We start from the raw sequence: 15,532 nt of genomic DNA, 5'->3' as shown, positions 1-15,532 counted from the left end.
GAGTGAAGGACCAAAATTCTGGGCAACAACCATTTGCTCCCAGTCACATCCAACCTGTAACAAACCTGCCCAACACATCCTATAACTCAAAAATAAGGAATTAAAGGATGACATCAAAATATATACAACAACAAGCTCCACGGAACCTAAGTCCGAATACAACAACCAAATGGGGAAATACCGGGATCGCTACATAAATCCTTACCCCAACTTCTCAATTAAGTTCTAGATGGTGAATACTCTAAGCTTCCAAACCATATCCTTGAATTTCAAGTTAATTCCTTTGTTTGATTTCAATTTCCTTGGTCCCTCTTTCTCTCTCAGTTTGAAGCTCAAGGATGATGAAAATGAGAATGTCAAGTGTATTCTAGAGGTCTCATTTGCCTTATATAGGCTTAATTAAGAAGGCTTGCTTAAACTTGGTTATGCTAATTAATTTGACACTAATTATCCTAATTAATTCGTTCCAAATCGAATTTCAATTAAATCTACCATAAATTACTAAAAATTCCAAATAACACATAACCTAAGTCAATTTCGTGATCGGGTGCCAATAAGACCTTCAATTCGCAGAATATAACATAAACGTAAACAGATATTTCTACGACAAACAGATACAAATGCATATAACGTATAACACATGTAATTAACACATAATTTCATCTTAATTACTTATTAAGTATTCTTAATCATAGGTCTTAAGCTAATCGCAGGTCGGGGTTGTTACAGTACTGTTCTGCTAATGGATATACCACGTATAACTGCTACGATTTCGATATGATTTGACATGCTATGAGATATTGATTTGAGAAATCAATTCACTGATGAAATTGACTGTTTTAAATTACTAAAAGGACATCATTCATTACCCCTTTACATTGTTGTTATTCACTAAGCTCCAGTTCACTGTATTATTTATATATATAGGTGATCAGTGCGTATGACAAGGCCAAGAGCTTCTGCCTGGGCTCTGTCTTGTCAGCCAACCTATGTGTCTTCCGTGGAGGTTCCGGATATGTCAAGTGGTTATGGCTATGCGATTAAAGTTTAAGTTTATGATTATTCTGTAATTAGAGCTAAGTCTCTTTTTGTCTTATCTGTATACATGTGATGATGTAGGGGTGATGTATGATATATGTATATAAAGTTTAAGATTTTTCTATCTCATATATGTCTGCACAACTCAATGGATATTGTATATTTGTTATTTGCTTCCGCTAGTCTCTAATAATTTGATTTCTATTTAAGAGCCCCTTTGGTAATCTATAGATTACTAGTTGGTTGCGATGCTAAACTATAGAGACGGGTTTGGGTCGTGACAATTTTCACTTCTCATTAAAAAAAAAGAAAGAAGGTAAAATATAAATGCGTCACTTGAGATTTGTTTAAAATACAATTTGCCCATAGTAGTTCTGGAAATTACATCATGTCTCTCGAAATTTCTAATTTCATAATAAATATCCCATTTCATTAGTAAATTATTAAGTTAATTAACAAATTTTAATGATGTCAAAAATTTATTTATGCGAAAAGATCAAAATTAACCCATGTGAGGTGGCCTACCCAATACCTACATGGAATAAAGATTAAGGTAATAAAATAAATAATTTGCAATGCAACTTGCCTACTTGCTAAGTTGCTTTGACATATATGCATTAGATAAGTTTTGGACTATACAAGCGGCTTATTTTCATTAGACCAAATTGATAGTTTAAGCTCATTGGACAAACTGAGTGGCAAGTTAGTCTATATAAACGGATGCAATCTTCAACTTTGAGAAGGCATGCCTAAACCAATATTTTTATTTATTCAGTTTTATTTGGATATATGTTATTTAATTTGATTGTCGAAGTGTCCTTCAGCTAGCAACCGTTGATTGAGAGACACTAGCTGTTTATTCTTTTGCAGATTCGGAACAGTGTGGCTTAATTCTTTATTGATCTCTCGATTAATATATGGGATAGTTTTTGCTTCCATAATTTCAGTTAATAAATCAAACAATTTTATTATTATAGAGGAAAACAATTATGAATATAATTTTTTTAATTAATTCTGTTAAATAAAAAAAAATTTAACAAAAAAAATTATAAAGAATAATTTGTAATTTTACCCTAAAAAAAAATGTATTATACAACACGCTAGGCATAATATTCCAGCACACCAACGACACAGTTTAAACAATATTTGACAAGAAACGTCATCGTAGTATATGGATCTCAAAAACATAAAATTACAGTACTCTACGAAACATACAATATATATACGTATGTATACAAGTAAACCCGTGAGCAGAGAGCTAACCTCGCCTCGCCTCGCCTCGCCTCGCCTCCCCTCCCCTTTCCTTTTGCTTCTCTCTCTTCTCCATCTTCCTTCCTTCCGCTAGATTTCTAGAGAGAGAAACACCAATTTCAGAGAGAGAGACAGAGAGAGAGAGTATGTCGAAGAAGAAGGTTTCGGGAAGCTCAACCACCATGACGCTCAAGGACTTCCATGGCGGTTCCATACCATCTGATCTGCCTCTCCCATCTGCTCCTGGATTGTAAGTTCCTTTTTTCTTTTTACCCATCTCAAATCCCTAATTTTTCAATCTACCCATCTAATTCAATCTTTTTATCAATTCATGTTTCAATCTCAATTACACTTTTTATAGATCTGACCACACAAACACATATGTCTCTATGTATTTTTGGTTTCATATTGTTCAAATTGGTAGATCTGGTTTAGTGGAAACCCTAGTCAAAGTTCCAATTTTTTTTTTTTTTTGGCAGAATCGTGAAGCCTTCAGACCGTCCCAGTTTCGATCGCCAAGGGTCCTGGGGAAACCCTAATTCAAGATCCGATCATAGGTTGCGACCTGGGTCTGCTGGGGCAGTGAGAAACTTTGATGATAAGACCCCGTTTTTGAGCCCTAGTGCTCACATTGGCCGGAATTTTGATGAGGATGAGCGTAAACCTTTAGATGGTGTGTCGGGTCCGCGTAGAATGGTTAGTGATGAGAGCATTCGTGCATTGCCTATACGTACGGAGGTTAAACCCGTTTATTCATCCACTGGGAGATTGCCCACTCAACAGATTTCATCTCCGGCATCTCAATTGTCTAGTGGTAGTGTGAGTTCATATGCTGGGAGGGTCGCTGAAACAACTAATTTGGGAGGAAACTCTCAAAACTTTGGTGGAAACACTTCTTACTCGGCAAAATTTTCTGATGCGGCTAATGTGGGTGTGAATTTTTCACACACGGGTGGGAATAGTGGGCAGGCTGTTTCTGGGATGCATCCAAATGCGTGGGCAATAAGGAAGGAGGCTGTGAGTACCACCGAGTCATTGAATACCATGTGGTCTGGTCCGAATGCTGCCTCTAAGCTAGCTCATGCCAGTGCGCTTGAAAAGGTCTCTTCGGGGAGATGGCAATCTAAGCAATCGATCCATCATCCTCCAACGGATGTTGAGGTCATTAGACATGCTGCAGTTGAGAGTGAATTCCACTCCAAGGGTGATAATTTGTACAACAAGAGCAGCTACCATCCAATGGATGTGGCAGATAGAGTGGAATATGATGATGCAATGTTGGTAAGACATGCTGAAAGGAGTTTGACTCTTGATCATGGGATTCGAGGTGGTGGCAAGGAGCTGCCAACCTATGAGCGAGCCAGGTCTCCTATATTCCCGGAAACAGTAGAGCGTAACACTCCTAGTTATGTCGAGGGGGTTCACCCGGCTCGTAGTAATGGCAAATTCAGTGGGTCGGAGTTGCAATCACCAATGCCTTTAGAACAAGCAGAGCGTCCCAAGTTAAAACTACTTCCAAGATCCAAGCCATTGGAGGGTTTGGAACCACCTGTTGATTACAAAAAGGTACAGCGTATTTTATCATATGATATCTGTTTGGTATATTCTCTGGGATAATTGCTCATTCACTATTAGTTCCTGCCTTCTGTTGAATGTAGGGATACCAGCAGACACACAATTCTGATCATCTGGAAAATGTTACTGAATCCTATGGAAATGCAAATCATGCAAACACTGTGTTACCTGGATCTGACAGTGGGAATCGGGCAGTTGAACGCCCAAAACTGAATTTAAAGCCGCGGTCTCAGCCTCTTGAACAATCTCAAGGAAACAGTAAAAATGAAAGGTCGGTAACTAGTCTTGTTGCTGTTAACAAACTCCCCTGGATGATCTCCATTAATGATTTTTTGCAATTTGTTTACTTTTGCTGGGGATTTTTCACGTTTATTTACATTATTTTGCTTATCTAACGCATTCTGCTGCTAGACAACAACAACGACCTATTAAACTGAATAGCAGATAGAAAGTCTAAAAAATGACTAATAGTGGGTTTAGTGTAAGAGTACAAAATGTGTATTAGTCATGTAGACTAGTCATAGAACCCAATGGCGAAGTTCACCTATTATTTGTTTGAAATTGCTTATCCATTTCATCTTGTTGAATTTGGAGTGACATTTTAGCTGTCGGAATATATGTGTTGGGACAACTACATATTAAGACACACACTTGTCCTAATTGAAGCTTGAACCGCCTCAACTCTTCTTTTGGGGGTGGTCATGATTGATTATGTTCTTTGATTTTATTCACGTACCTCAAGATTGAGAGTTATGGTGCTACATTATGTAAGGATTGAAGTTGATTTTACGTTTTCTAGTTATGTTACATATTACAATATTTATGCCCTGTTTGAAATGATATATTATTATTGATGGAAGTATCAGCAAGCACAAGTTAACATAACATGAGGGTAAATGTTATGAATTTCTAGTAGTACAGAAATTTAGGTCATATGGTTGTAGCATTACCACGGAGAGATGCTGGTACTATTAAATATTATTAATTTTGGTATAAGTGTGGATGTAGAAATTCTTAGAGGTTGTCCTTGTTTTGGTGAAATCAATCAATATCTCTATTTTGCCCAATGTGTCTTTTTTGTGGGGTGACAATCTTTAAAAGTCGTCAACTTACTTTTGAACCAAGCAAAGAGCTTTGATTGGAGGGAGCAATTGTCAAAATTCTGTGCCTACTTTGGTGACTTGTTAGAGATTGTACTTAGTTTTCTTCTTTATTTTTGTTTCTCTTGGAAACCTTTTATTTCCATTCCATTAAATGAGAAGCTTTTGTTTATTAGGAATAATTGACAAAGAGAAAAGGCATTACAAGTCCCATGTGCTATAGAGTATATTAAAAGGATATTTATTCAAATTAGTTTCAAGAAAGGTGGAGAGATTGAGAAGGATGTGGCCCTTAAAATTAGGTTTAGGGGAGTATGGATGAAATGGGGGACTGCATTAGGATTGTTTGTGCATAGAAATTCTATTAATTTGAAAGAAAATTTTTGTAGGAATGCTATAAGACCTGCTATTAGGCCCTTAGAATTAGGGGAGGATGGATGAAATGGGGGACTGCATTAGGATTGTTTGTGCATAGAATTTCTATTAATTTGAAAGAAAATTTCTGTAGGAATGCCATAAGACCTGTTATTAGAGCTATGCAAAATACCCGTCCAATCTGCTAAAATCACACCAATTTGCACCGATTTATCCGCTAATTAAACTTTGAAATTTATAATCCGTCTTCAAAATTGCTCTGCTGCGCTATAGTTAATACGCACACACACACACATATATATATATATATATATATTAATTTCTAATGAAATATCGAAGTAAAAATGAGTGTAAGAGAGGTTTAGATGTAAAATTTGTTATAAATTAGTAGTTATATATATGACAAATATTATAATATTTGATAATTGTTTAAAAATATTCTTCAATCAACAAGCAAATTGAAACTGCCCCAAACCGCTCATACTGTGGTTCGGTTATTTATCAATCCGCCACCCACTACACGGTTTCTCTTTTAGCCTCAAACTGCACCAAACCGCACCGCACATGCCCTTACCTGCTATGATGTATGATGTTGAATGTTGGGCAGTTACAAATAAACATGTTCAAGAAATGAGTGTTGCTGAAATGAAAATGTTAGGGTTGCCAAATCAGAAGATTAGGGTGACTTGCATTATGATATTTTGTTGTTATCTTGCCATTTCAATTTCTTAAAATAGAAGAGGCAAAATTTCACTCAAATGGTTGTATTTTTCTTTTCTCAATTTAGGTTAAGTGATTGGTGAGCTCTGGTGTTGGTAGCATGTGGTATACAACACAAACACAAAATGATATGTTATAGTGTCCCCATACCTAAATGTTGGGAGTTGCTATGTTTCACATGTTCATGTTGAAGTTTACACTAGTTTTAATTAGTCTAAATAATCTAAATCAAATGTGCTTACATTTTCCGTATCCCTTTCTAAACTATCTAAATCCATGATCCAAACACAACCTTTGTGCCTTACCACCTAAGAGGTGTTTCTTTTCCCATCATGGTCTTGGTAGAAAGTTCACGAAATCAAGTTGCTCTAAAGAACCATATCTTTGAACTCTATAATGTAGTGGAATGATATATATTTCCTTGTAATTACCCTTCAATCTTCCTAAATTAAGCAATGGTTATGAAAAATGACACAGTATGTCCTTTTTTTCTTTTAATAGCCTTTCTTTGTTTTATTTGTTTCATTTTGATTGATTTTGTTTTTGTGGTTTTTGCATTCCTTGGATGGTATTTTTCCCCCCTACTGTAACCAATTGATTGTGATATCCATGATTGATGCAGAACCACTGTGTTTGGTGGTGCTCAACCTGCCAATAGGTACTGATCTTCATTCTCTTTTCTTTGATAGATTTCTTAGTCCTGTATTGCAGCCTGTCTTAAACTGTGCTTTATCAATTGTTCTATGAAGGGTCAAACAAGATGTTCCGAGAACTGAAACAGTGCCAACACATTCAACTCCTACGCGCTACAACGAAAAAGCTGAGAATAATCTCCTTGATAATAGGATCAGAAAGAACAATGATAGGCGGGATAACCATGTCGACATCGAGAGGACTGATATGCAGAGGAAGAACTGGCGAAGTGATAATTGGAGGAACAACAGGGAAACCGAGAAGCACCACCATCACCACCAGCAGCTGCCACAGGAGAGGCCTTCTTCACCGGAGACATGGCGCAAGCCAGCTGAGCAGCCAAAACCCTCCTCTCCCGATAATCCCAGTTTGCGTTATGGGAAAGCAGCTTCGGCAGTTGAGCTTGCCCAGGCTTTCTCAAGATCAGTATCAGATCCGAAAACAGCTGCTGATCGATTTCCTGCCCAGAGAGGCATTCCTGGCCGGGCCCAGATACCTTTCTCTCGGCTGATGGATCCAACCTCAAGGCCTCAGATTAATGGTTACTAATTTTTCAAAGTTCGACCATCACTTGTGGTTCAGTTGGTAGAAGTGATGAGACAGTGAAAGAACTTGGGATCATCGATCTCTTCCTTGAAAGATTGAGATGAGTTGATGTGGGTTGATGGTGTGAAAACACATGCTGATGTGATGATGAGTGCAGGCACTTGATTGTGTTTTGTTTTCTCCTGTAACGTAATATCAAAATTTGGCGGTGATTTGCCAGATCGGGTGTTGCATTCCCCCAAATCTGATGGCTACCCCTCCTCCACCAAGAAAAAGATAATAAAAATAAATAAATACCCATTTGTATGTTTAACCATCAGTAATTGCCATTAGAAATTTCTCATATTCATGAAGAGATAAAAAGCCTAATTGGCGTTTGCTTGCTGAATTTTAAAACTGAGGCCTTGGTTAAGGTTTTTATGAGATTTTTGGCTGTTGTCTTCTCATTTTCTTTTGGTGGTCATGGTTTCATAAATTTGTGTCTGAGTTGTGGAGTTTGGTTTATATTTATTGAATTGTTTCATTGGTCAAATTGGTAAGGCAATGCAAGTGAAGTGGAACATCCGCCAGTTTTGACATTTTTATTACCACTTGGTGTACAATATTTTGTAGTATGTGTAGAGTACTTGATTAAGCTCTGTTTGGTGCCGGGGATTGAGAGGTGAAAAGGAAAAAGAATGGAAAATGAAGTGAAAAACTGTTTTTCTTCTCTCTCACTCTCATTACATCCAAAGCCCTCTCATTTTTTTTTGAATATATTTTTTTCTCCGTTGTTGTTTAGGGGTGCCATTGGTTTAAAACTGTGCCTAGAGGTGACCCTTTTCAAATTTGAAGTGACGACCTGTCACTTCATTTTCTTTTCCCTCGTCAAATTCGACAATCAAATGGTGCATATGAAATTGAGAATTCTGCTTTCAAAGTGATTCTTTTATGAAAGGGCGCTGATTGAGGGCCCGAGGCTTCGGGGCTCGAATGCCCCGAAATGCCATTTTAGGTAAAAAAAAAAAAAAAAAAAAAAAAGGAAAAAAGAAAGAAAAAAAAAACAGTTTCCAAAAATGGAAATTAGGGGTGTTAGGGCCAACTTTTTTAGGGCCACCAATCATTTTCCTTTATGAAATCATGTGGCATCAATTTATACTGAAGTGCTTCTACATACATCTTACAAGAACCAAATGTTTTACATTTTGGATTCACATGTGGCTTCAACAAGAAGACATGAATGAACTCATTAGAATAACAACCCTACTGGTAAAAATGTGTGAACACTTGTTTCATAGGGAGCTTGATATCTGCAAAATAACCTTTTAACATCATGTTAAAACTATCAGATATATAAGCATATAGGAATGATTAGAATCTGTGTAAAGTTGAGTCATACCTAGAATGCACTAAGTTGGCCTTTGATCGTATATCTCCTCCCTTTGGTTTGTTGCATAATTTGGCAGAGCCTTCTGGTTTCTCCACTTTGATAACATCGTCTTCAGAAATTGTGCACAGCGATGGCCTCCACGGCACTGTTGCCACCACCAAGCACCGCCTTGCTAACTTACCCTTCTTGCTGCAAGGCAGAGCTGTGACACCGGGTTCCTCCACACGTGGTGGTGCCACCACATGTTTGGCACTGCAGCCATAGCAAGACAGAAGATCCAACAAGAATTTCATGGTACTGCACTGCATAGGCTAGAAAGGAAATAAAGGACCCTCAATTTAATGTATGCTACTAAAATCATGCACTAACTGCTAAAGCATAAGCACTTGGCTATATTTTATTTCTTTCTCTCTTTCCAAACAAAAAAAATTAATCTAACAATATGTTGTTTGTCTTTAATGGATTAAAGCTTCCTTTTTAAAAATAAAATGTGGGCCATGAATGTATTGTGGACATGTTTAAAAGATCGCGAAAATGTGCAGTAAAAGGAACAGTTATGATTTCATTTTCCATATTATGTTTTCTTTTTTTCAATAAACATAGGAAATTTATTTGGTGAAATGTTCGCCAAAATTTCATAAAAAAAAATAATAATAATAATTAAAAAAACACGATTAGGAAATAGTAGAAAGCTATTTTCAAAATTTGAAAATTATTTTTGCATAATAAATAGAATAAAATGAAACTATTGGTGATTTCAAACTTTTCATTGTTTTGTTTTTGAAGGAAAAAAAAAATTAAAATGAAAACACAACCCAACATATTGGCTCTCTGTAGTTTTTGCAGAATACCAAGGGTTGTTTGGTCAAATAACGGAGCGGCTGGTAAAGATGATGAAGTTTTTCTTTATTTGATAACGCCTATACACAAAAAAAAAAAAAAAAAAAAAAAAAAAAAAAAAAAAAAAAACCTTAGTGGATCATATATTTAGCTTTTAAAATTGACCTTACAAATGCATGTGAAAAACCTGAATATTAAATTTATATGTTTTGTTTGGCTACAAGAATGTTATATCAGTGTAAAGAAGAACAAAACCTAGCATAGATTAGACATTTAACTCTGTTTGAGCGGAAAACATTTTTTAATAAAAAATATTTTCAATAGAATTTTTTTTTTTTCAGAATAAAAACATTTTTCTGTATTTGGTGGTGGTGGCGGTGGCGGTGGAACGAAGGTGAAGGTGGAGGTGGTGGCATGATAGTGGTAGTGATGGTGACAGTAATGGTGGCGGTGACCGTAGTGATGGTGGTGTGGTGACATTAGTAAAATTTTACTCTGAAAAATGTTTTCCATCTTTTAAAGAGGGAAAACATTTTTTTCCTCAAATAGATTTGTTTTTCGTTGACCATGAAAAATATTCCCCGTTGCCTTTCATTTTCCTTTGTACCAAACACCAGAAAATATGAAAAACATTTTCCAAAAAATATTTTTCACCCAAATAAATGGAGCATAAGTAGTTTCCTAAACATGTTTTGAAAAACAAATATTGAAACTTGTTGTCAAGAAACATGGAACTGATTGAAAAAACACCGAGAATGGAGGATTATATATGGTTACCATTACCCTAAAAGTCAATTTTTACTTGGCATTTCATGGTTATTTTTGTCAACAAATTGAGCCGATCAATCTTATTGGTCATTCTTAACATTAAATTAACTAGATTAAGCAGATGTTGTTGACCTTGTTAAATAAATTGTAGTGACATAGCCACAAGTTTTTATATATTTTTTAACTGACAAAAAATTCATCTCCTACTCTTTGACAATGCTGTTTTGAGGTTGATTCAAACTAATTCACAGTTGGCATTGAAGAATATATGATTACTTTTTGCTTGTAAGCTTTTGATTTGGTAGATGTCTATATGAATTTTCCATGCCATGGATTTGTTTTTTTTAACCTAATTCATTCTTCACAGCCTTCATTTTCTGATTCTTGTCAACAGCCCCAATTGAGCTTTAACGCAGGGTTCTCACATAATCAGTTCCAATATCGGTTCCAATACTGAACACGATTGTGACATTGAAATTTAGGGTTTGGGTCTTGCCCTCCCCACCCCAAACCTTACTTTAGTAGGAACGTTGTGTACTACGCTGACTCTTTTTTATAAATATAAGTTGTACTAAAAGCGTTTTGTATTTTTACTATACACTCAAATTTATTATAAAAGGCCTTTTACAGAGATAGGCTGAGACCTTGAGTTGGAGTTTAGATTGTGATAGCATTGTAGTATCTGAATTGAGATGTTTGAAACTATGTATTCTTGCATGTAGTGAGTTTGATCTCTTTACTGTGGACATAGATACATTGTCAAATCACATAAATTTTCTTTTTTATGTATTTGTTTTATTTATTTTTTTACTATTTTATAATTGGAACTATTCGATTTCGGCATAACATCCTTCCACTAGTGTTTGTGTGAACATTAGGTTTGTGAGTTCGGTTGTATTTTGTGACTAAATCAACCATTTTTGGAGAGGCCCTAACAAGTTACCAATCATCTACTTTATGTTTAGTTTCGGACATGTGAATTAGGCGTCTAAATTGATAATATCCAAATCTGTGCAGTGTGGAACAAATGCTATCTCAGTTTCAGGGTCCACACTCCATACCAGCTAGAAACTTTAGACTTTTAGGATGTAATGATTTCATTTCTTGTGAACTCACACCTAACTTATAGAATGTACCAAAATAGCTGAATTGTGTGCTAATCCACTAGAACTGTTAATAACAAAACAAAGTATTGTTAGTAGTAATATCTAATAAAGACTTGTGAAACATGAAAAATAGAGTACAATACAATAAATGCACTAGAATTATAAAGCACAAATACAAGATTTGCATGGTTCTCAAAACTATGGTTAGGTTTGAGGTCATTCTAGTTTTACTATTATCATAAATGGTTACGCAAGAGATACCCATATAACAACCCCATCAAGTATATATACATAGAAGTAGGGCAACAGATATAAAGTATTGAAATACCAAAAATATCTTTAATTCAAATACAGCTTAGTTGAATATGTAATTGAGTGGCTAATGTCTAATACTTATCAAGATCCATGCTACCCCTAACAATGTTAGAAAAGGCCAAATATATTAGGAAAGCTCAAACTATCATGCTTCTCTTGAATTTAATCTCTCCTCCCTTGTCCCTCAATGTTTACCAATCACTATTGAAGCATACACAAAGCCTATAAGAATTGAGATTAATGGTATTATTGAAGACATACTTTTCTTCACTTATTTGATACTGTGAATGCTTGGCAGTCAAAGCTAGCTTTTGGTAAGGTGTACCTTCTAGTAAAAAGTTGATCTCATAGTCAAATCATCCCACTACCAAAATTGGTGGCAAAAAGCAGAGACTTATGACTGGTAGTGTCCAATGGTCCATGACCTTAACCATAACTATAACTATATATATATTGGGCCCCCATTTCAATAGGTCTGCTTATGATTCCAAGTTCCATAATATTTTATATATTGGACCCAATTTCAATATCTCAGATGGTTCTTATTCCCTTCACTGTCCCTTTACATTGCTCTTCACATCTCTCTTCTAATTCTTCTTTCTTTTGTCTCTCTCTCTCTCTCTCTCTCTCTCTCTCTTTGTCTCCATTAATAACTCCATTTCTTATGAACATAGCTTTCAATAGTATTCACCACCCATTGAAGAAAATCTTTATCTCTTTTCTGGGTTGTGCAAGAGATTGGAGTTTGGGATTTATTTCTTTGAACAAATGGGATTTTTCTCTGATCTTCAAGTAGATGTCAACGGCGAAAAGATTTTCTTTGTAGACAAGGTAATTTTAATCTCCATTTTTCTTGCCAAGAACTGTCTTTCCTTTGTGTAACTAATGTTTAAATTATTAGTCAATTCATGTAATTTTTTTTTTTTTTTGGGGGGCAGAAAATTCTTGCAACTTTCTCTGGTAGATTAAGCAAAATATTTGGTAAAATGGCGGGTAAGACGGGTCAAATGAAAGTGATATTCCATGACTTTCCAGGTGGCGCGGAGGGCTTTGAGCTAATCACGAGGTTTTGCTACAATTATGGAAACATTGACATAACTCCCTCTAACATATTTTTACTGCATTGTGCCGCGAAGTTCATGGAAATCAAGAAAGGCAGTTCTCAAACTCCCGATTTGATAGAACAAACCGAGAGATATTTTGATGGAATCCAATGTTGGACTTGGTCTGAATTACTATTGAGTTTGAAACAATGCCATGATTTTCTTAAAACCTTGAATTCTTCAAGTATACTTCCCAAGTTCTTGGATTTGTTTGTAGAAAGGCTTGCTTTGCTTAATGTTGAAAGTCCTTTTACTTCTTCTTCGGAGAATTCTAATTCTTCAAGTAGTCACAGTGCGAAAAGCTACATATCAACTAGTTGGTGGTTTGAAGATCTTGTTTTTATGAACATTAATTTGTTCGAAAAGGTTATAAATGCAATGATCACACAAAAATTCGACCACGCAACAATATGTTCATTTCTCTTTTTCTATCAAAGATCTAAATTTCATGGTGCTTCACAAGCCAAGAAGCGAAAAATCATTGGGGTTGTGATCAATCTGCTTTTCTTGCTCGATAGGAGCGCTATTTCTTGCAGGGGCCTATTTGATACGTTTGGAATGAGTTTGTGTTTGAAAATAAGCAAATTTTACCAGAACAAGTTAGAGGTTTTGGTTGGTTCTAAGTTGGATCGAGCTAAAATAGATGATTTGCTCGTTCCATCTCCACATGGGAAGAGATATATGTATGATGTGAATTTGATTCTGAGGCTGCTGAAATTATTTTTGGCTGAAAACCGGTTCTCCCCATACCGGTTGAAGAAAGTTGCGTGCTTGATGGACTTGTACATTGCAGAAGTGGCCCCGGATCGCCATTTGAAGCCTTCCAAGTTTGTGGCGTTAGCCACTGCGCTTCCAGATTTCGCCAGAGACTCTCAGGACAGAATCTACCTAGCTATCGACGCTTATCTTAAGGTAATTTACTGTTTTCGAAATTAAGACAAAGTTTTTGATTGATTTAAATTTGCATCAGAAAGTGTAAAGTACTGCAAAATTTGTGTTAAATTTCTCATACTCAGTTGGTACCTAGCACTCTCAAAGGGCACAATCCTGAAATTTAGTTGGCTTCGATTTGAATTATAGATTTAGTTGTCAGAAACTGATAATTTACTGTTAATTATTTTTTTATTTTCATAAAACTTTAAACATGTTTATGTTTATTTATGATAAAAATGAAAATGAAAACATGTATGGTACAAATGTTTTGAAGATTTTGTTCTAAAAATAAGCAAGAAGCAGTGGCCGAAGATAGTTAATGAAACTTGTTTTCAAAACAAGAGAAAACAACCCCCTTATTTTTAACAAAAATTTAGCAAATTTCACTGTTTACATTGTTTTTATAAACAAAAATAGACACTAAATGAGTTTTTGTTCATTATTTTCAATTTTTTTTGTAAACATATAAGCATAAAACTGTAAACGTAAAACGTTACCATAGCCGAAATTCATTTGAATTTTTCACTTAGAAGTAGATATATTGTTTGTAGTATTCATTAGAAATTGTGATGCTTTGGACTGAGTTCTGTTTTAATTTTGCAGGTACATGGCAGTCTATGTCAAGAGGAGAAGATGAAAGTCTGTTCTGTACTGAATCATAACATGTTCTCAATGGAATATTTAACAGACTTATCTATGAACTCTCAGCAATACAAGCTCAAAAGCCTCATCAAGAGCTCCAAATATGCGAGAACTCTGAGTGACTCATCAATTTGTCACACTGGACAGGGAAGTAGAATGAGAATGTGGATGGTGAACACATCCTTGTTTAAGCCAAGTAACTCCATTTTCCGGAACAAAATGAGGAATTTGGATCACATTATGAAATGCAAGAGGATAGTGGAATTGGAGGAAAATCTATGGTAAAAAGCATAGTGAAATGGCAAAAAGTCAATGAAATCTAGGTTGCATTGTCCAAGCAACACCAGGTCCTTGAGCAGACTATGTTTTTTGTGTTTTGTTTTTTTGTTTTTACATTCAGTAAGAGGAGAATAGAAGAAAGAGAAGTTGCATTGCGTAGCAGGAGACTACTAGTTGTACACTTGTAAACTTCTTTCTAATGTGTCTCCCAAATTGAGTTGTACAGTTTGAGAAATTGGTTAATATAGTTGTAACTGATTTTTGCAGCAAAAAGTCTACGGATGTAGAATACATAGATGTGAGACAAGATGTTCACTTTTGTCTCACATCTGTGCATTCTGTGTTCCTTTCTCTCTGTGCAAATAGCATAGTTGTTTTTGGAGATATAATGGAATATATCTTCAATAGTATTTTAGTGCAATAGTTTTTGCAAATAAATATGGGGTTCTTGAGACATCAATTTTGGAAAATAAATCAGTATGAGTGATCAATTCCAACCTCAACTACATATAGAGGCCATAATGCATGAATTTGTGTTATAAAACTAAGGAAACGTTGAAGAGATTTTAATATGTTAAATACAAGATATAGTGAAGTTAGTTCTCGAACTATCAAGAATAGTATTGGATCATCACAATCAAAATTCTTATATATGTTTTGAAATGTAGAAATTATATTCCTGTTTTTATATGGTAAAATGAGATGGTGCAAAATGTAAAAGTTACTATGTTGTGCAAAATAGTAGAAAAAAATTACTGTTACTGTAACCGTGAAGGCTACAAAATAGATGTTGTCAACTATATGTTTCACAACAAATTTCACCTATCAAGCCTAAATCTATGAAGACTACAAGTGAATGTAGTCAAACCATCCATCCAT

At 35.3% G+C, this 15,532-nt stretch overlaps 2 protein-coding genes and 1 long non-coding RNA gene across 5 annotated transcripts; 2 read left to right on the top strand and 1 right to left on the bottom strand.

Moving 5' to 3' along the window:
* Positions 1-2,175: 2,175 nt before the first annotated feature.
* On the top strand, positions 2,176-7,744 carry LOC114288830 (eukaryotic translation initiation factor-like protein). Of its 2 annotated transcripts, XM_028232419.2 has the most exons (5): positions 2,176-2,539; positions 2,769-3,855; positions 3,948-4,135; positions 6,682-6,717; positions 6,809-7,744. In XM_028232419.2, the coding sequence occupies exons 1-5, from the start codon at positions 2,436-2,438 to the stop codon at positions 7,299-7,301; spliced, it is 1,908 nt and encodes a 635-aa protein (XP_028088220.2). In that variant the 5' UTR covers positions 2,176-2,435; the 3' UTR covers positions 7,302-7,744. The 2 variants fall into 2 exon arrangements, with proteins under 2 accessions (XP_028088220.2, XP_028088221.2); XM_028232420.2 differs by lacking the exon at positions 6,682-6,717.
* A 662-nt stretch (positions 7,745-8,406) lies between these two features.
* Positions 8,407-9,778, bottom strand: LOC114288831 (uncharacterized). The gene is made up of 2 exons (XR_014340634.1): positions 8,677-9,778; positions 8,407-8,587 (listed from the first exon to the last, which is right to left on the bottom strand). It is a non-coding gene; the product is annotated as an uncharacterized LOC114288831 (long non-coding RNA).
* A 2,384-nt stretch (positions 9,779-12,162) lies between these two features.
* Positions 12,163-14,926, top strand: LOC114288850 (BTB/POZ domain-containing protein At3g22104). 2 transcript variants are annotated; one of them, XM_028232466.2, is made up of 3 exons: positions 12,163-12,527; positions 12,732-13,711; positions 14,336-14,926. In XM_028232466.2, exons 2-3 carry the CDS (start codon positions 12,836-12,838, stop codon positions 14,657-14,659), a joined length of 1,200 nt encoding a protein of 399 aa, XP_028088267.2. In that variant the 5' UTR covers positions 12,163-12,527; positions 12,732-12,835; the 3' UTR covers positions 14,660-14,926. The 2 variants fall into 2 exon arrangements, with proteins under 2 accessions (XP_028088267.2, XP_028088266.2); XM_028232465.2 differs by having other exon boundaries at positions 12,174-12,527; positions 12,635-13,711.
* Positions 14,927-15,532: the final 606 nt, after the last annotated feature.

The sequence above is a fragment of the Camellia sinensis genome, chromosome 9 (genome assembly GCF_055761805.1).
Source record: "Camellia sinensis isolate YWXY chromosome 9, ASM5576180v1, whole genome shotgun sequence".
NCBI classification, from domain to species: Eukaryota; Viridiplantae; Streptophyta; class Magnoliopsida; order Ericales; family Theaceae; genus Camellia; species Camellia sinensis.
The sequence above is the reverse complement of the archived record's forward strand: the minus strand, read 5'-3'. Positions and strand labels throughout refer to the sequence as shown.